Raw genomic sequence first — 20,556 nt, 5'->3', positions numbered from 1 at the left:
TTTTTGGTAGTATGACAGCTCCCTAAACTGTCATCTTGCTACAGCAACCATGTTCATTGGCACTTCCAGCAAAATCCAGAATGACCTGATCCAAGCGGTCGCAGATGTAAGTAATGACAGATGCCATGAAGGAGGTGGTGAGAAGAACACCTTGTATAACCATTAGGGTTGAGACAACAGACATTAGCAATGTAACTACCGACGGTGGTGTGAAGGAGAGATTTGATGAGTATGATGGATGTATGGATCTACTCCCTAAGTAGCGGCACAGTGTTACGATGTGGCCGCAGTCATGGTCTCTGGTCTAAACGGAGAACACGCAAAGGTCAAAGAAATAATCCAGCAGGCTCAGTTAATTCATTATTATGCGCACACGCTTAACCTAGTTATGTCACAAGGTGCTGCAAAGTTGACTAAGATTTTTTCAACTCCATCATTGAGTCACGTGCTGTTTGGGTTTTTGCAGAACGGGGAATTTGGCATGCAGTTCTGGTTGTACATGCAGCACCACCGAGAGGGAAAAAGGGGAATTTCATTCTATCTACAGAAGCATGGAGACGTTCGGGCGCGGTACCAACAGCTACACCTTGGGATCATTGACAACCGTCTCCCTCAGCTAGGAAATATACAGTACCAGTAAAAAGTTTGGACACACCTACTCATTCAAGGGTTTTTCTTTATTTTTACTATTTTCTACATTGTAGAAAAATAGCGAAGACAAAACTATGAAATAACACATATGGAATCATGTAGTAACCAAGTGTTAAACAAATACAAATTTTATATTTTTCTTTGCCTTTATAACAGCTTTGCACACTCTTGGCATTCTCTCAACCAGCTTCATGGGGTAGTCACTTGGAATGCTTGAAGGATTTCCTACATATGCTGAGCACTTGTTGGCTGCTTTCCTTCACTCTGCGGTCCAACTCATCCCAAACCATCTCAATTTGGTTGAGGTCGGGTGATTGTGGAGGCCAGATCATCTGATACAGCACTCCATCACTCTCCTTCTTGGTCAAATAGCCCTTACACAGCCTGGGAGGTGTCGTTTAGGTCATTGTCCTGTTGAAAAAGAAATGATAATTCCACTAACTACAAACCAGATGGGATGGTTATCGCTGCAGAATGCTGTGGTAGCCATGCTGGTTAAGTGTGCCTTGATTTCTAAATAAATCACTGACAGTGTCACCAGAAAGGCACCCCCACAGCATCACACCTCCATGCTTCACGGTGGGAATCACACATGCAGAGATCATCAGTTCACCTACTCTGCGTCTCACAAAGGCACAGCGGTTGGAACCAAAAATCTCAGTCTATTGTCCATTGCTCATGTTTCTTTGCCCAAGCAAGTCTCTTTTTATTGGTGTCCTTTAGTAGTGTTTTTCTTGCAGAAAATCGACCATGAAGGCCTGAGTCACGCAGTCTCCTATGGACAGTTGATGTTGAGATGTGTCTGTTACTTGAACTCTGTGAAGCATTTATTTGGGCTGCAATTTCTAAGGCTGGTAAATGTAATATACTTATCCTCTGCAGCAGAGGAAACTCTGGGTCTTCTTTTCCTGTGGCGGTCCTCATGAGAGCCAGTTTCATCATAGCGCTTGATGGTTTTTGCAACTGCACTTGAAGAAATGTTCAAATTTTCCAGATTGACTGACCTTCATGTCTTAAAGTAATGGTTGACTGTCGTTTCTCTTTGCTTATGTGAGCTGTTCTTGTAATAATATTGACTTGTTCTTTTACCAAAAAGGGCTATCTTCTATATACCACCCCTACCTTGTCATAACACAACTGATTGGCTCGAACGCATTAAGGAAATACATTTTTATGTCTTCACAATTATTCTACATTGTAGAAAATAGTAGCCATAAATAAAAACCCTGGAATGAGTAGGTGTGTCCAAACATTTGACTGGTACTGTAGCTAAAGTCAAGTCTTCTCAGTCACTGATCTGGAGAAATGTATACATTCAAGGACCACGAAAGGCTCATGGTTCCTTGTCCTCCTTGACCCACAACAGTTCCCCAGGTATAGTGAAACCTTCCCCAGTACTGCATTCTCAAGTCTTGAGGAAAGCTGTGACACCAACTTTGATCTGTTGCAGCTCCAAACTGAACTCACAGTAATGTACTCCATGTCTGACTTCGAGGGTAGGAACCCGGCCGATCTACTCCATGTTTCCCGGCAGAAGAGGCTGAAAGAGAGTATGCACCAACTGTATCTGCTTACCTGTCTGGTATTGACCATTCCTGTGTTTACATTCTCCACCCTGAAACGGATCAAGACTTACTCTAGGAACACCACCGGACCGGCCCGACTGTCAGTCTTGGCTTTGATGTCTATCGAGAAAGTACTTCTCTCAGATATAAAATTAAAGGACAGTGCCTTCAGAAAGTACTCACACCCCTATACTTTTTCCACGTGTAACAAATTGGGATTAAAACGGATTTAATTGTCTTTTTTTTCTACAATCTACACAAAATACTCTGTCAAAGTGGAAGAAAAGTTATATATATTTTAAAAAGATGATTGAAAAGTAAAACACTAATATTTGGATTGGATAAGTATTCAACCCCTTGAGTTAATACATGTTAGAATCACCTTTGGCAGCAATTATAGCTGTGAGTCTTTTTGGCTAAGTCTCTAAGAGCTTTGCACATTTGGATTGTACAATATTAGCCAATACACATTTTTTATTCTTCAAGCTCTGTCAAGTTGTTTGTTGATCATTGCTAGATAGCCATTTTAAAGTCTTGCCATAGATGTTCAAGCCGATTTAAGTCAAATCTGTAAATAAGCCACTCAGAAACATTCAATGTCGTCCTGGTAAGCAATTCCAGAGTATATTTGGCCTTGTGTTTAGGTTATTGTCCTGTTAAAAGGTGAATTTGTCTCCCAGTTTCAGTTGAAAGGCAGACTGAAAGAGGTTTTACTCTAGGATTTTGCCTGTGTTTAATTCCATTCTGTTTCTTTTTACCCTCCCTAGTCCTTGCCGATGACAAGCATACACAGCGCATCTGTTTTCTTTGCTGTCCGTGGTCTTGAATCAATAGTTAGGCCTATGTGTGGTTGAATTTATTCCGCCACTGTGCGAGTGTGATTTGTCTTTTGGAACTGTTCCTGTGAAATGATGTATGGCTTTTAGGTCTTATATATCATGTGGAGAATTGACGTAGCAGGTTAGGAGAATTAGGTTAAGGTTAGGACAAGGATTAGGTTTAGCTAAAATGAAAAAAATATATATACACTACCGTCAAAAAGTTTGGGGTCACTTAGAAATGTCCTTGTTTTTGAAAGAAAAGCACATTTTTTTGCCCTTTAAAATAACATCAAATTGATCATAAATACAGTGTAGACATTGTTAATGTTGTAAATTAAATTTTTTATGGAATATCTACATAGGTGTACAGAGGCCCATTATCAGCAACCATCACTCCTGTGTTCCAATGGCACGTTGTGTTAGCTAATCCAAGTTTATCATTTTAAAAGGCGAATTGATCATTAGAAACCCATTTTGCAATTATGTTAGCACAGCTGAAAACTGTTGTACTGATTAAAGAAGCAATAAAACTGGCCATCTTTAGACTAGTTGAGTATCTGGAGCATCAGCATTTGTGGATTTGATTACAGGCTCAAAATTGCCAGAAACAAAAAGTTGAAGGCTATTCCATGAGAGAAATTGCCCAAAAACTGAAGATCTCGTACAACGCTGTGTACTGCTCCCTTCACAGAACAGCGCAAACTGGTTCTAACCAGAATAGAAAGAGGAGTGGGAGGCCCCGGTGCACAACTGAGCAAGAGGACAAGTACATTAGTGTCTAGTTTGAGAAACAAATGCCTCACAAGTCCTCAACTGGCAGCTTCATTAAATAGTACCCGCAAAACACCAGTCTCAACGTCAACAGTGAAGAGGCGACTCTGGGATGCTGGCCTTCTAGGCAGAGTTGCAACAAAAAAAAGCCACATCTCAGACTGCCCAATAAAAAGAAAATATTAAGATGGGAAAAAGAACACAGACACTGGACAGAGGAACTCTGCCTAGAAGGCCAGCATCCCGGAGTCGCCTCTTCACTGTTGACGTTGAGACTGGTGTTTTGAGGGTACTATTTAATGAAGCTGACAGTTTTTGTGCCAAATCTATGGTAGAGTTGAAAATGCAATGGAAACACTTTGAACATTACATTTTGTATTCAATAAATGAAAAATTAAGAAAAATAATAATCACGCACTGATTTTTATCCACAAGTCAATTTGGTGGAAACACACTGCTGGTGGGAAAATGGGCATATTTTCTTAATTAATGCAGTTTTAGAATATTCGCATGAAAATCTGTCGCCAATTGGATGGAAATCTAGATACAAAGTGTAATGAATTCATACTCCAGAACAGTAGGCAAACGCAGCAGGTGGTGGCATGCACATCGTTTGCGGACCGCCATAATACCATAGAAGAAGTATACGGAAGTGGACGGTGAACAATAATTTCCACGTTAGGGTTTTGTTATTTCTACGTTTAGCACACTGGAACCCAAAATATGACAAATGTCACTACACAGCATCACACATTTACCCCAGGTAGTGTTTACTTCGCGTTGGAGACAAGACTTGGTTGATATATGTTATCTAGGTAAGTCTAGCTAGCTAGTTGTTGACGTTAGCTAGCAATGGCTAACTGTGACGATGGTTTTTGACACTCAAATAGCCTCCATCATGGAGGTTCTAGCAAATGCAGCCGTGGCAGAGATTTGTAAAGTCGTAGACGACGACTATGCAGTGTTTCGTTTGGAAATTTCTCAAAGCCAGAAAGAAAACAGGTCATTGCGGAGGAAACTACAGCTCCTGGAACTGAAGGTGTCACGGGAACGCACAGAGAGGACAATGCGAGAGCGCGTATTCGCCAGTCGTTCCAGTAGTGTCAAGATCCTCGACCGATACAGAGGAATGGCAAGAGGTACATTTTGCAAAGGCGTGGGTGCCTGCCTGTCGCTTAGTTCCCCTCTGCACATGTAACTTGTGTTAACCAGAATTGGGTCTTGGTCAGTTTTTGGATAGTATGCAATAATAACACTGATTGCTGAGCTATCTTGCACAAAGATACAATATCGTATTCTAACCAGATTCTTGATTTACTGTATTTCCTATTTACTCATTTTAAGCAATATGATGCATGGAACATGATCAATCTATAAATAGTATATCAATAAGTTGAGAATTGTTACCTTGCATCCTTACCAATTCTAGACAGTGTCAAAACTGTCAATAGTGTACAATATAGTGTTGAGCATTGACAGTAGCTTACCTAACCACCTCTTTTCCCCCAATCACTCTCTCAGGTGAAGGACATCTCACTGGAGGCCACAGGAGCTTTGTGAAGCCAGCGGGACACAATACATGGAGAGATGACAAACCAATCACTGTTGATGAGGGGAGTGGAACCTCAACCCAGCACGTTATCATGATAGAGGTTAGTGGAATATTGTTACATTAAAATTACAATACATCAAATGTGGTCAGTTTATTTCAGAAAATCTCCCCTCAGCTATTCACTTCCATACTTGTACATCCTCATTTATCTTCCATAGGGGAGCTTGTGAGACATCACTACGACATTGTTATGCAATACAACTCATGTACCCGTAATAACCTCCTCTCTTCTTGTGTCAGTCTGCAGATGCAGATGCTACAGGTCCTGGGGTAAAGCAGGAGATGACTGAAGAGGAGGACCCACAGTGGAGACGTCCAGACTGGTGCGGCAGGAGAGCCCCCTGCAGCCACAGAGGACCCCACAACCGCCCCAGTGCAGCCCAGGACCCAACGCAGTATCATGGAGGTCAGTGGAACACCGTCCTCAAGTCAGAGACAGACACCAAGACTAACTAACACACAGGCTCTTACTTAAAGGATCTGACCACAGATCAGACCCAGAGAGACTGGGGGCTGGGGAGACTAGGCTGTCATCCAGAGCCAGAGGACAGTTCATTCCCGTGGGGATGGTGACCAGTGGCAGTGATGATCTGTCTTGTTCTTAGGCTACAGAGATGGACCCTGGCAACATATCCTTTGGTTTAGATCAGTTGTGGACTCGAGTCACATGACTTGGACTCGAGCCTGACTAGACTCTCCACAAGCGTCTTGGGACTCGTCTGAAGTCGGTACAGCCAATCTGCCAACTTCTGTCTGTAGGGGCCGAACGTTTGGGCTACACACTAATATGACCCCTTAGTGGAAAGGTGGAACTCTCATGTGTTTTGCTCTAGGACGCCGACAGGCCTGAAGACCCGTCTGAAGGTATTGGACCCCCCAGTACCAGTTGAAAAAGTGAATGGCAGTATATATGGAGACTGTTTGGTAACAAAAATAAGGGGTTAAATACGTGTAAAAACAAAACAAAAATGTTTCCCCATCTTTCTTATATCTCTCAGATATAGGACAGACACTTCAGAACTAACTTCCTTTAGAACTGTTGTACAATGTAGTGAATCTCTTATTCAATGTGTTTGTGTGGGCTAATAGCAGTAAGGCCCCCCCAAAAAATGTGGTTCATCAAATCATTTAAGATTTTTTTGTGGATACTTAAAATTCAAAATCAAATAGTTAAATGATCCTTGGTATGGCCTTCTTAAAACAATTCCATATAGCTTAGTAGAATCCCTCCCTTCCCGGATTAGACAGGGCTTAGACTTTTATGGGGTAAACTGACCGATCGGGAGGCTTTTCTTTAGAGGAATGGGGTGGAAGCTATCACTTCTTAGAAGCGTTTTTTTCGAACTATGGGCTTCCTGTATAGATCGTGACGAGTGTGTCATTTTCTTTAGTGATCTGAATGTTAAGGAAGCTGACACTAGAGTAACCAAAGCCCACGGTGAAATGAAGATGATCATTTGACTTATTAAGAAACTCATGGAACATCTCAAGTTCATTGGGAGTCCCGTCAAATAATACCAATATCATCTATAATGTTGATATAGTTTGATCAGAAAGGGATTTTACTCAGGGTTGGGAATGTGATCATGCTCTAAGCCAGTGGTTCCCAAACTTTTTCACCAACCGGGAGAACCCCTGAACCTTGTGTGCATTTTACCAGTAAGTCTATGGTCTCATGAGTCTTCCCAACTACCCCTTGTGGATAGCCCAAGTACCCCTTGTGGATAGCCCAAGTACCCCTTGTGGATAGCCCAAGAACCCCTTGTGGATAGCCCAAGAACCCCTTGTGGATAGCCCAAGTACCCCTGGTTGGGAACCAGTGGTCTAAGCTTCCCATATAAAGATTGGCATAATTGGGTGCCATCGTACTCCCCAAAGTGGTTCCTTTGGTTTGTTGGAAAAAGTAACTTCTATACATAAAAGTTATTTGGGAGTAACAGCTCTGCTAGGTTTCTGGTACATGAGGAGCTAGGCCGAGACTCTATAGGGCGTTTTTCCAAAAATAAGCTTGTGGCCTCTAGTCCACATTGGGGGGGTATTTATGTGTATAGACTTTCAACATCAAAACAGGCCACCGATATTAGCATTTTTCACGCATCATGTCCAAATCATCCGAAAGTATCTCATACGATTGTAAAGCTCAACAAAGTCACTTATAGACGATGTGAACATGATGCGTGAAAAATGCTAATATCTGTCCCATGACTTGAATGGGATTTGTGCCACAAATGTTAAAACGTTAGCATGTGAAACTCGCAGGTTGTGACTTGCTTGTGACTCGAATAATAGTGACTTAGTCCCACATCTGGTTTAGAGACACAGACTGATCTGTTCAGAGGGGTCTGGAACCACTACATTAGTAGTGTATAGGGGAGGGTCTGGTCGTAAATGAAGTGACTGAAAGTGGGGGGCGACATTCCTCCCACATGGAATTCAGATAGTCGCCTAGGAGACGGATACTTACAGGGCCGAGATTTCTTAGATTACAGGTAAAGTTGAGACAAATCTAAATGTCGCGACCCACTCCCCTTTACACACACTCAAGGATCGCGACCCAATGTCCTTTTCGATCAAGTATTGAACTCAAACAACAGTGCAAGACCCCAGGCTCAGGGAGGGGGAACCACATCAGGCAATAGTAAAGAGAAACGGTTCCTTTGCATGTTCTGTAGCAAAGGCTTCAGCTGCCTCCAGAAGGTGGAAATCCACCAGAGGGTCCACACAGGGGAGAAAGCCTTCAGCTGTACCCAGTGTCACATGCGCTTTGCTGAGGCTGGCAGCCTCAAGAGGCACCAGAGGGTCCGCACAGGGGAGAAATGTAGTTTGGCCAGTACCCACTGCGAGAAGAGATTCTAATAGCTGACTCATATTTACCCACATGTCTACCATGATAGATTTAACAACAATGAAGCCATTTTGTAACTAGTTTAGTACTAAAAAGGTAGTGGGAATGGGTAAACACTCCATGTTGAATGTGTTTATTATCTGTGTGTGCGTACCTGAAGGAGTGTAATCTGTATCACTTCTCTCTTCCAGGAGGAGGGTCCAGAGGTGCTGCTGGTGAAAGAGGAGGGGTGTGAGGAGGGTCTGGGGAACCCTGAGGGGACCATGGTCATAGAGGACAACCAGACTACACCTCCTCCTGAACCCACAGAGGAACCAGCTGAGCAGCACAGGACCACACACAGTCTCACTGAGGTGAGCCCACTGTAAACTACTGTCTGAATGGTATTACGTCAGGGCCCGTATTATATGGAAAGATCAGCCCTCCTACTCAGACTTTTTGTGGATACGGGTCTTGATTAATTTTGTCTAAAGTATGGGACCATGCCTTTGAATTATCAAACCATTAAAAGAATGTCACATAATCAAATTAACTAACATGTTTGCATAGTACTCATAGCAATCCTTCATTGCCCAGTCAGAAGATGCTCCATAGCAGGGTGCTCATATCAGATTTCTTGATCCAACATCCTCTCACTCTGTATCTCTTACAGTCAGTAGACATGGAGGAAGGGAAGCCTGATCTGCTGCTGGTCAAAGAGGAGACGATGGACCAGAGAGCATTGACCTGCTGAGTGGACTAAAGATGGGGGAGCAAGGTAAGGAGATATACATATAGCCCATTTTTTCCCGACGGCTAACGTCATTCCAACACAATGCTCGTTCCTCCTCATAGCACCGGCTTCAATCCAAGTGCCAATGTAGTTTATCAAACTTCAGTCTTGTGCTACGGTCAGGTGACTTGAAAATAAAGCTATTAGGCCATGTACACCAGTGGTGGATTTGGTGTTGAAAAATGGAAGCATATGCAAAAAAGTACCTCATACCTACTGTAAAATATGGTGGTGGATCTTTGATGTTATGGGGCTATTTTGCTGTTCCGGGTTTTTGCACCTGAGTTCTCTGCCATGTTTGTAAAGTCTATTTTGTAACCTCTTCCTGTAGGTGATTGGCTGGAGGCTAACAGGGGAGATTGGGTGGTCATCTTGGATTCTCAGACCCAGACGGATACAGCCAAGGGCCCAGGGAATGACATCAACAAGCCGGCCTGGACCAGAGGCGACATAGTGGCGGGCAGTGGATTGGACAGCATCCTCAACTCTGGGCTAGGGAGCAACAGTGTTCAACACAACCAGAAACCGACAGTTGAACACAAAACATTCTAACTTAGTCTCCATGACAACAGACTGGCTGACACCAGGGCGAGGCGTAGATTTGGTCCGCGGGGACGTGTTCGTATGAGAACAGACATAGACTTGGCTAGCTATTCTCCGTCCTGCTCCTATAGTTGTGATTCAGCAAGCCAGATGGCACCTCAGGTTAACCACCCAACAGGTGCTGCCTTCAGCCTGCCTTCTATAGGATCTATCAACTGGAACATGGACCCTGCGACAACACCGACATTCCCTGGCCTTCGTCCTCCTCACACTCTCCTAATGTTAAACCAGACCTCAGACAATGCCAGTGCCTCAACACTAAATGGCAACACCAGCCCATTGACAAATGACAGTAGTAGTGATGCTATCAGTAGATCCAGTGGCAAAGAGAAGTGCTTCCCGTGTTCGTTCTGTGGGAAATCCTTCAGTTTCCCCAAACAGATGGAGATCCACCAGAGGATGCACACGGGGGAGAAACCATTTGGCTGCCACCTGTGCTGGGCCAGTTTCTCTCAATCCTCCAACCTGAAGAGGCACCAGAGAGTCCACACAGGGGAGAAATCCTACAGCTGTCCCCAGTGTGAGAAGAGGTTCTCCCGCCAGCACCAGCTGAAGCTTCACCTGAAGGTCCACACGGGAGAGGCCGTTTGCCTATACGCACTGCGCGAAGAGGTTCTCAAGAGAGGAGCTCTCTCAGGATACACCAGCAGAAAATGCACACAGCCCATGTATAGAGTATATTAATATATAATGTAGTACTAGTTAGTTTGTAGTTAATTCTGTTGGTTTTGGATGTATATGGAACTGGATGAGGTGAACTGAGGAAAGAATGAGTATGATGAGACAGAGTAGATGATATGGTGATGGTTGGTGTGATGGTGTCTGTAAAAATGCTTCACTGATGAAGAGTGACAAACTTCGTGTCTTTAGGTGTTTTATAGTGAGATAATGATAGTGCCTTAATTCATGAAGTATTGAAGCTGTGTGTAATGTAGTGTTGAACCATTTCCAAAGTATTCTATAGTTACTTTTATCAAAGTGAAGGTACCGTATCTTTATACAGAATACAGAAATTATTTATTTTTTCATAAATTTTTCTACAGTGATTTTCTATCAATACATGGCCAACATAATATCTTCCTCTTTGGCACAGCCAGAAGAGGACTGGTCACCCCCCATAGCCTGGTTCCTCTCTAGGTTCCGGCCTTTCTAGGGAGTTGTTCCTAGCCACCGTGCTTCTACACCTGCATTGTTTGGGGTTTTAGGCTGGGTTTCTGTACAGCACTTTGTGACATCAGCTGATGTAAAAAGGGCTTTATCAGTAAATTGGATTGATATTTACAGAAAAGGTGAAGTGAGAAAAGTTATTCTACTTGTCATGTATCATTTTGTGCAATAAATGTGATTTATGCTATTTTAAATTAAATACTAAATTGACTCTGTGCTGACTGACTTGGTTATTTTTGTATCATTGCAGAGACTGAATTCGGACTTTTAAAAAATAAACTCCAATGGCTCCATATTGTTAGGTACTTGAATCAGTGTTAGATTGACTTGACTGTGGTTAGCATTTTATAACATGTCATGTTTCTGTATGTACAGCAAAGAATGCTTTCATGCTTTTCTGTATAATCTTTGCAGTCTGCAGTCCATGAAGATCTGCTGATATCCGGTGTTACTGGTTGGAGAGACTGGACCTCTGAGGTGGCCCTGCATCAGGACCATGGATCAGGAGCTGTCACTCTTCCTTCCCCAGTCAGAACCAGGACCCAACCACGGGGGACAGAGACTCCATCACAACCACTACATAGAACACAACCAGTGGACAGGTGGACTGAACAACCTCAGTCCTGGTGGTCATCAGAGAGACGGAGCCTCCAGTCAGGGATCCAGTCTGCAGCCCAGACCCTCCTCTTCACAGTCTCAGTGCAGGGATGAAGCAGGGCCTAGGGCTGATAGAGATAGACCCTCCTGTTCCTATGATAAACACCACAGTGTCCATGATGAACAATACAGGTCTTCCTGGGCTTCAGCCTTCAGAGAGAGTGGTGGGAGACCCCCCTAGTGGTAGTCTATCAGCAAGTCTGTCTTCTCCTTCAGGGTCTTGTCTACTTCTCCTACCTGACTAGCCTTATCAGACATAGGAGTGTCCACTAAGGGGAGAAATCGTAGCGGTGTGGCTTGATATGTATGCAAGGTGTCTTGGTAAGAGGGTAATTAATACATCGCATTAACTTTTTGTTAACTTGTCATTTGAAACAGGCTTGAGTAAATACTTGTTTTTAGAGAGACAGTGAACTTAGGCTAGAACAGGGACAGTTTAATATTTACCTTACTGAGGTGATTGATGGAATAAAGTCATTATTTTCTACTCTATTCTTGCTAACACACTGTCCTTAATAAACAAGTCTACTCTCAGCTTGAAAGATGGTGATCATGAATAGGAGACTGTAATAAGTCGTTTTCAGTTAACCACACCCTTTGAGCTATGACGTTAGCCAATAAGATCCTTGCTCTTCAGTGTAAACGGAAGTAAACAGTGACCAAGAACAAGTTCTACGTTAGCGTTTTTGTTATTTAGAAGTTCCTTAAACACTGGTACTCAAAATGACTAATTTAACTGCACAGCATCATATAATTACCTTATTTAGTGTTTAATTCACTTTAGAGACAGGACTTGATAGGTGTTCCAGGTAACGCTAGCTAGCTGCTAACAATGGCTAACTGTATGGGGTTTCACACTCAAATAGCCTCCGTCATGGAGGTGCTAGCGAATGCAGCTGTGACAGAGATCTGTAAACTCGTAGATGACGACTATGCAGTGCTTCGTTTGGAAATAACTCAAAGCCAGAAAGAAAACAGGGCATTACGCAGGAAACTACAGCTACTAGAAGTGAAGGTGGCACGGGAGCGCGTCTTCGCCAGTCGTCCCAGAAGTGTCAAGATCGTCGACCGATACAGAGGAATAGAAAGAGGTACATTTTGCAAAAGGCTGAGGCTACGTGGCTTTCATATACACTGAGTGTACAGAACACGAACGACCCTCTCATCAGAACAGCTTCAATTCGTCGGTGCATGGACTTTACAAGGTGTCGAAAGGGTTCCGCAGGGAAACTGGCCCATGTTGACTCCAATGCTCCCCAAACGTGTTTGGGTGGTTGCTCAAACATGACAAATCCTGCAGCGTCGCAGGTCTTGACGCAAACCGGTGCGCCTGGAACCTGCTACCATAACCCGTTCAAATGCACTTAAATATTTCGTCTTGCCCATTCAACCTCTGAATGGCTCACACACACAGTCCATGTCACAACGCTTAAAAATCATTCTTCACCTACACTGATTGAAGTGGATTTAATAAGTGACATCAGTAAGGGATCATAGCTTTCACCTGGTCAGTCTGTCATAGACAGAGCAGGTGTTCTTAATGTTTTGTACACTCAGTGTATATTTATGTTAAAAACCAAAGTCTAATGGTTTTACCCAAAAATGAAGGACTCATTAGCCTATTCTGTTTTTGTCATGGAGGGCTCATTGCTTCAAAACAATGTTAAAAAAAGAAATGCTGCTCATTGAATGGCATGCTTTGAATACCAAAAAGTGCTATTGGCATGACATGTATGCCATATTCTGCATTTGTTATAGGCCTAATGTTTTTGTTGGTGACACCATAGAACTAGGAATTATAATACTTTTTAATAGGATCTCTATGGGTGACACTTTATCTCGATCATTTGCAGCTTTTAAGCGTGTGTCCATTAGGACTTTTAACCAGCCTGAATTAGATTGAGCAATAAAATACCTACTCGTGGTCTTCTTAAATTAAACTTGTTTTTGTTAGTATTAGTGGATCACAATACCACGGAGGAGTTTACAAGGGAGGAACTCCCTCAATTTTATTCCATAGGCTGGGATCCGTGTTATGCAGCTGTTGCAAGAGCGCATTTTTCACTGGCTGTCCATGGGTCGCATAAACAATGATTGATAGGCAGCTTAGCCTATACTTCTTCAATTCAGCCATTATTGGGGTAAAATACACCTATACATTTGTGAACAGCCATCCACAACTACCACAGCAGAGGTGTGAATCACATTGCTATGTAGACATCAATAATAAGCCTAAGTGTTATCCGTATCGCCCGTAGGCTACACCACTGCTGTCAAATCAAATCCAATTTTATTTGTCACATGCTTCGTAAACAACAGGTGTAGACTAACAGTGAAATGCTTCCTCATGGGCCCTTCCCAACAATGCAGAGAGAAATAATAGAAAAGTCCTAATAAAATACACAATGAGTAACAATAACTTCACTATATACAATGGGTTGGGAAGCCGATGTGTAGGGGTACAAAGTAATTGAGGTAGATATGTACATATAACTAGGAATAACGTGACTAGGCAACAGGACGGATAATAAAGAGTAGCAGCAGGGTATATGAGGAGTCCAAAAAGTTAGTGCAAAAAGGGTCAATGCAGATAGTTTTAAATAGCTACCCGGATTAACTATTTAGCAGTCTTATGGCGTGGGGGTAGAAGCTGTTCAGGGTCCTGTTGGTTCCAGACTAGGTGCATCGTTACCGCTTGCCGTGCGGTAGCCAAGAGAACAGTCGATGACTTGGGTGGCTGGAGTCTTTGACCATTTTTAGGGCCTTCCTGCCTGGTATAGAGTTCCTGGATGGCAGGGAGCTTGGCCCGAGTGATGTATTGGGCCGTATGCACTACCCTCTGTAGTGCCTTGCAGTTGGATACCAAGCTGTAGCCGTACCAAGCGGTGATGCAGCCAGTCAAGATGCTGTCAATCGTGCAGCTGTATAATATTTTCAGCCTCCTGAGGGGGAACAGGCGTTGACGTGCCCTCTTCACGGCTGTGTTGGTTTGTGTGGACCATGATAGATCCTTAGTGATGTGGACACTGAGCAATGAAGCTCTCGACCTGCTCCACTACAGACCCGTCAATGTGAATGGGGGCGTGCTCTGCCTTCCATTTCCTGTAGTCCACAATCAGCTCATTTGTCTTGTTGATGTTGAGGGAGAGGTTGTTGTCCTGGCACCACACTGCCAGGTCTCTTACCTCCCTATAGGCTGTTTTGTCAGTGATCAGGCCTACCAACATTGTGCTGTCAGCAAACTTGATGATAGTGTTGGAGTCCCTGAGGGGCCCCCATGTTGAGGGTCAGTGTGGCAGATGTGTTGTAGCCTGCCCTCACCACCTGAGGGTGGCCCGTCAGGAATTCCAGGATCCAGTTGCAGAGGGAGGCGTTCAGTCCCAGGGTCCTTAGCTTAGTGATGAGCTTGGAGGGCACTATGGTGTTGAACGCTGAGCTTTAGTCAATGAACAGCATTCTCACATAGGTGTTCCTCTTGTCCAGATGGGAGAGGGCAGTGTAGAGTGCAATAGAGATTGCGTCATCTGTGTATCTGTCGGGGCGGTATGCAAATTGGAGTGGGTCCAGGGTGTCTGGGATGATGGTGTTGAGCCATGACAGTCTTTCAAAGCATTTCATGGCTACAGATGTAAGTGCTACAGAGCGATAGTCATTTAGACAGGTTACCAGGCGTTCTTGGGCACACGGACTAAGGTGGTCTGCTTGAAACATGTAGGTATTACAAACTGGGTCAGGGAGAGGTTGAAAATGTTAGTGAAGACACTTGGCAGCTGGTCAGCGGATGCTCTAAGTACGCGTCCTGGTAATCCATCTGGCCCTGTGGCCTTGTGAAAGTTAACCAGTTTAAAAGGTCTTACCCACATTGGCTACGGAGAGCGTGATCACACAGTTGTCCGGGAACAATTGGTGCTGTCATGCATGGTTCAGTGTTGTGAGCATTGAAGGCATTTAGCGCATCTTGTAGGCTTACGTCACTGGGTAGCTTGCGGCAGGGTTTCCCTTTGTAATATGTGATAGTTTGCAAGCCCTGCTACATCCGACGAGCGTCAGAGCCGGCGCAGTAGGATTCGATCCTAGTTCTGTATTGATGCTTTGCCTGTTTGATGGCTCGGAGGTCTTAGCGGGATTTCTTATATGCGTCCGGATTAAATCAAATCAAATTTTATTAGGTCACATGCGCCGAATACAACAGGTGTAGACCTTACAGTGAAATGCTTACTTACAAGCCCCTAACCAACAGTGCAGTTAAAAAATATATGGGTAAGAATAAGACATAAAAATTAGTGTCCCACTCCTTGAAAGCAGCAGCTCTAGCCTTTAGCTCGATGCGGATGTTGCCTGTAATCCATGGCTAATGGTTGGAATATGTGGGGACAACGTTGTCGATGCACTTCAAATCAAATTTTATTGGTCACATACACTTGTTTAGCAGATGTTATTGGCCGCGCACGACTATCATCAAGTTTGCTGACAGCACAACGTTGGTAGGCCTGATCACCGACGACGATGAAACAGCCTACAGGGACAAAGGAGCTGATCGTGGACTACAGGAAATGGAGGGCCGAGCACGCCCCCATTCACATCGACAGGGCTGTAGTGGAGCAGGTCGAGAGCTTCATTCCTCAGTGTCCACATCACTAAGAATCTATCATGGTCCACACTAGAGGTCGACCGATTATGATTTTTCAACGCCGATAGCGATTATTGGAGGACCAAAAAAGGCAGATACCTATTAATTGGCCGATTTTAAATATAAAAAAATACACTGCTCAAAAAAATAAAGGGAACACTTAAACAACACAATGTAACTCCAAGTCAATCACACTTCTGTGAAATCAAACTGTCCACTTAGGAAGCAACACTGATTGACAATAAATTTCACATGCTGTTGTGCAAATGGAGTAGACAACAGGTGGAAATTATAGGCAATTAGCAAGACACCCCCAATAAAGGAGTGGTTCTGCAGGTGGGGACCACAGACCACTTCTCAGTTCCTATGCTTCCTGGCTGATGTTTTGGTCACTTTTGAATGCTGGCGGTGCTTTCACTCTAGTGGTAGCATGAGACGGAGTCTACAACCCACACAAGTGGCTCAGGTAGTGCAGCTCATCCAGGATGGCACATCAATGCAAGCTGTGGCAAGAAGGTTTGCTGTGTCTGTCAGCGTAGTGTCCAGAGCATGGAGGCGCTACCAGGAGACAGGCCAGTACATCAGGAGACGTGGAGGAGGCCGTAGGAACGCAACAACCCAGCAGCAGGACCGCTACCTCCGCCTTTGTGCAAGGAGGAGCAGGAGGAGCACTGCCAGAGCCCTGCAAAATGACCTCCAGCAGGCCACAAATGTGCATGTGTCTGCTCAAATGGTCAGAAACAGACTCCATGAGGGTGGTATGAGGGCCCGACGTCCACAGGTGGGGGTTGTGCTTACAGCCCAACACCGTGTAGGACGTTTGGCATTTGCCAGAGAACACCAAGATTGGCAAATTCGCCACTGGCGCCCTGTGCTCTTCACAGATGAAAGCAGGTTCACACTGAGCACGTGACAGAGTCTGGAAACACCGTGGAGGACATTCTGCTGCCTGCAACATCCTCCAGCATGACCGGTTTGGCGGTGGGTCAGTCATGGTGTGGGGTGGCATTTCTTTGGGGGGCCGCACAGCCCTCCATGTGCTCGCCAGAGGTAGCCTGACTGCCATTAGGTACCGAGATGAGATCCTCAGAACCCGGTTGGCCCTGGGTTCCTCCTAATGCAAGACAATGCTAGACCTCATGTGGCTGGAGTGTGTCAGCAGTTCCTGCAAGAGGAAGGCATTGATGCTATGGACTGGCCCGCCCGTTCCCCAGACCTGAATCCAATTGAGCACATCTGGGACATCATGTCTCGCTCCATCCACCAACGCCACGTTGCACCACAGACTGTCCAGGAGTTGACGGATGCTTTAGTCCAGGTCTGGGAGGAGATCCCTCAGGAGACCATCCGCCACCTCATCAGGAGCATGCCCAGGCGTTGTAGGGAGGTCATACAGGCACGTGGAGGCCACACACACTACTGAGCCTCATTTTGACTTGTTTTAAGGACATTACATCAAAGTTGGATCAGCCTGTAGTGTGGTTTTCCACTTTAATTTTGAGTGTGACTCCAAATCCAGACCTCCATGGGTTGATAAATTGGATTTCCATTGATTATTTTTGTGTGATTCCTGCAATCCTTCAAACGGATTTGGTGTGCCATCATAGTGGTCTCTGACTTGTGGTCAGACTCGCTCAGTATTTCGTAAACATCCTTTTTGAATTTAAAAGGAATCCTAGAAGTAATCATCTAGTTTTTCAAAAGTAACTGTAATCTGATAATATTTTTTATGGTAAAGAGTTTTCTTTATCAGTTACATGTAATCCGTTACTCCCCAACCCTGTCCCCGCATTACTTAGCTATCTTGCACGCAGACACAATCATATTCTAACCAGATTCTATATTTACTGCATTTCTTATTATTTACTTAATGAAAACAATGTGATACATGGAACATAATACATCAATTAATAAATAGTATATCAAGAAGTTATGACAAGTGTTATCTTATATCCTAGCCAATTCTAGACAGTGTCAATAAATATACTGTTGAGCATCGACAGTAGCTCACCTTACCACCTCTTTTCCCCCAATCACTCTCTCAGGTGAAGGACATCTCACTGGAAGCCACAGGAGCTTTGTGAAGCCAGCAGGACACAGCACATGGAGAGATGACCAACCAATCACTGTTGATGAGGGGAGTGGAACCTCAACCCAGCACGTTATCTTGATAGAGGTTAGTGTAATAGTGTTACATAAAAAATGTGTTACTTTGTAAATCAAATGTGGCCAGTTTATTTTCAGAAAGGCTCTCCTCAGCTATTCACTTGCTTACATAAAACCCAGCACAAAAAAGTTTAGGGAATTATTCATATTTTTGCATCACAAAAGAGTTTATGGTGAAAAAAATGTCTATAGATTTCATTGTAGAGTATGTGCACTGTAGTGGCCATTAGTAAATATGAACTATTTAGATCTTATTTAATTATGAAAAAATTATTAAACTGCCATAAACTCAAACTATTCCTTAGATATTTACCTATTAGAAACAATTTGAATATTAAACTCAAAAATTACACACACTTACCATAAAATGTATTAATTGTAATTGTAGCCATTTTGAAGAACCATAAAGAAAAAATGATGGTGACACACCCAAACGTGATATCATTGAAAAGCCCAGAATGTCCTCTCAAAGGTACAACAGGAACTAACACAGCGGCATGTATGGCCTTAAATAAAATAAAAAATAAAAACCCATTAGAAAGGACAAACATGTATTGCTGGATCTCGGGGGATATTTCAGGAAGGCTCCCCTCAGCTATTCACTTGCTTACATGCACATCCTCATTTTTCGGCCATAGGGGAGCTTGTGAGACTTCCCTACAACATTGTTATCCAATTCAGCTCATGTACCGGTAATAACTTCCTCTCTTCTTGTGTCAGTCTGCAGAGGCTGCAGGTCCTGAAGGATTGTCTCTGGTCAAGCAGGAGAGGTCTGAAGGAGAGGAGGACCAACGGCACAGCAGGGACATCCAGACTGGAGCAGCAGCTGGAGCGCCCCCTGTAGCCACGGTAGACCATACCATCGCCCCAGCGCAACTCTGGACCCGAAGCAGAATCACGGAGGTCAGTGGAACGCCGAATGCAGTCCTCAAGTCAGAGACAGACATCAAGACTTTAACTGTAACACAAAGGCTGTTACACACAGGATCTGACCACAGATCAGACCCAGATCCTGCTCCTGGCTCAGAGTACCTACCGGTATGTCACCAGAACCAGAGGATGCGTCATTCCCGTGGAGATGGTGATACGTTAGCCACTGGCGGTGATGATCTGTCTTGTTCTTACACTACAGAAATGGACCCTGGCAACATATCCTTGGATTTAGAGACACAGACTGATCTGTCTAGACGGGACTGGAACCAGTACAGTAGTAGTGTATACTCTGAAGGGCGCCTAGATGAGAAAGGGGAGGGTCTGGTCAAAGATGAAGTGACTACGAAAGTGGAGGGTGACATTCCTCCCACATGGAATGCAGATAATCACCTAGGAGATGGACACTCACAGGGCAGAGATTTCTTAAATTACAGGGAAAGGTTAGAGACAAATCCAAATGGCTCTACCCACTCTCCTTTACACGCGTTCAGGGATCGCGACCCAGTGTCCACGTTGATGTGGCCTTCCGATTCACACGGCCGCTTCCTTTTCGACAGGGCTAGAGCCCAGGCTCAGGGAGGGGGAGAAACATCAGGCAGTATTAAGGGAAAACGGTTCCTCTGCATGTTCTGTAACAAAGGCTTCAGCTGCCCCCAGAAGGTAGAGATCCACCAGAGGTTCCACACGGGGGAGAAACCCTTCAGTTGTACCCAGTGTCACATGCACTTTGCCCAGGCTGGTGACCTGAAGAGGCACCAGAGGATCCACACAGGGGAGAAACCCTACAGCTGCCCCCAGTGTGAGAAGAGGTTCTCCCGCCAGGACCACCTGAAGATGCACCTGAAGGTCCACACGGGAGAGAGGCCGTTCGCCTGTACGCACTGCGGGAAAAGGTTCTCAGAGAGGAGCTACCTCAGGATACACCAGGAGAAAAACCATTCCACTCTATAACATAGAAAGTAACCATTCCACTCGATAGCTTCTGACGTTTAGCTCAAACCCTGCATTAAAGACAAAGACGCATTTTCATTGTTGTCTACAGAAAAGATCCACAGATGCATTTGGAATAATGAGAGTAACAGATTTCAGTGTTGAATATTCCAGGGTAGAATATTGATTACAGACATTGTGTGATAGATACAGCATATATATACACAGCGTACAAAACATTAGGAACACTTGCTCTTTCCATGACAGACTGACCAGGTGAAAACGATGATCCCTTATTGATGTCACTTGCTAGATCCACTTCAATCAGAGTAGATGAAGGGGAGGAGACAGGTTAATTAATGATTTTCAAGCCTTGAGACAATTGAGACATGGATTGTGTGCCACTGCCATTCAAAATATTTAAGTGCCTTTG

At 44.2% G+C, this 20,556-nt stretch overlaps 2 protein-coding genes across 3 annotated transcripts in view; both read left to right on the top strand.

The window, feature by feature from the left end:
* LOC106602508 (zinc finger protein 271-like) overlaps positions 1-11,022 on the top strand; it is a 124,749-nt gene extending 113,727 nt beyond the window's left edge. The window contains exons 1-5 of one of the 2 annotated variants that reach the window (XM_014195184.2): positions 4,429-4,947; positions 5,330-5,460; positions 5,661-5,826; positions 8,457-9,022; positions 9,369-11,022. In XM_014195184.2, the coding sequence (XP_014050659.1) occupies positions 4,677-4,947; positions 5,330-5,460; positions 5,661-5,826; positions 8,457-8,500 (612 nt within the window). In that variant the 5' untranslated portion in view covers positions 4,429-4,676 and the 3' untranslated portion in view covers positions 8,501-9,022; positions 9,369-11,022. Of the gene's footprint in view, positions 1-4,428; positions 4,948-5,329; positions 5,461-5,660; positions 5,827-8,456; positions 9,023-9,368 lie in introns of those variants that run through there. The other variant, XM_014195186.2, reaches the window with a different exon arrangement.
* Positions 11,023-12,086: 1,064 nt separating this feature from the next.
* On the top strand, positions 12,087-20,556 carry LOC106602509 (gastrula zinc finger protein 5-1). The gene is made up of 3 exons (XM_014195185.2): positions 12,087-12,555; positions 18,140-18,270; positions 18,981-20,556. Exons 1-3 carry the CDS (start codon positions 12,297-12,299, stop codon positions 20,142-20,144), a joined length of 1,554 nt encoding a protein of 517 aa, XP_014050660.2. The 5' UTR covers positions 12,087-12,296; the 3' UTR covers positions 20,145-20,556.

Source organism: Salmo salar, chromosome ssa04, assembly GCF_905237065.1.
Source record: "Salmo salar chromosome ssa04, Ssal_v3.1, whole genome shotgun sequence".
In the NCBI taxonomy this organism is placed as follows: Eukaryota; Metazoa; Chordata; class Actinopteri; order Salmoniformes; family Salmonidae; genus Salmo; species Salmo salar.
This window is presented reverse-complemented; position numbering and strand designations above follow the sequence as displayed.

Coding starts and splice junctions, on each gene's coding strand:
- LOC106602509 (XM_014195185.2), top strand. CDS start 12,297: ATGGCTAACTGTATGGGGTTTCACACTCAAATAGCCTCCGTCATGGAG. Junction 12,556..18,139: donor ATACAGAGGAATAGAAAGAG/GTACATTTTGCA, acceptor TCACTCTCTCAG/GTGAAGGACATCTCACTGGA. Junction 18,271..18,980: donor AGCACGTTATCTTGATAGAG/GTTAGTGTAATA, acceptor TTCTTGTGTCAG/TCTGCAGAGGCTGCAGGTCC.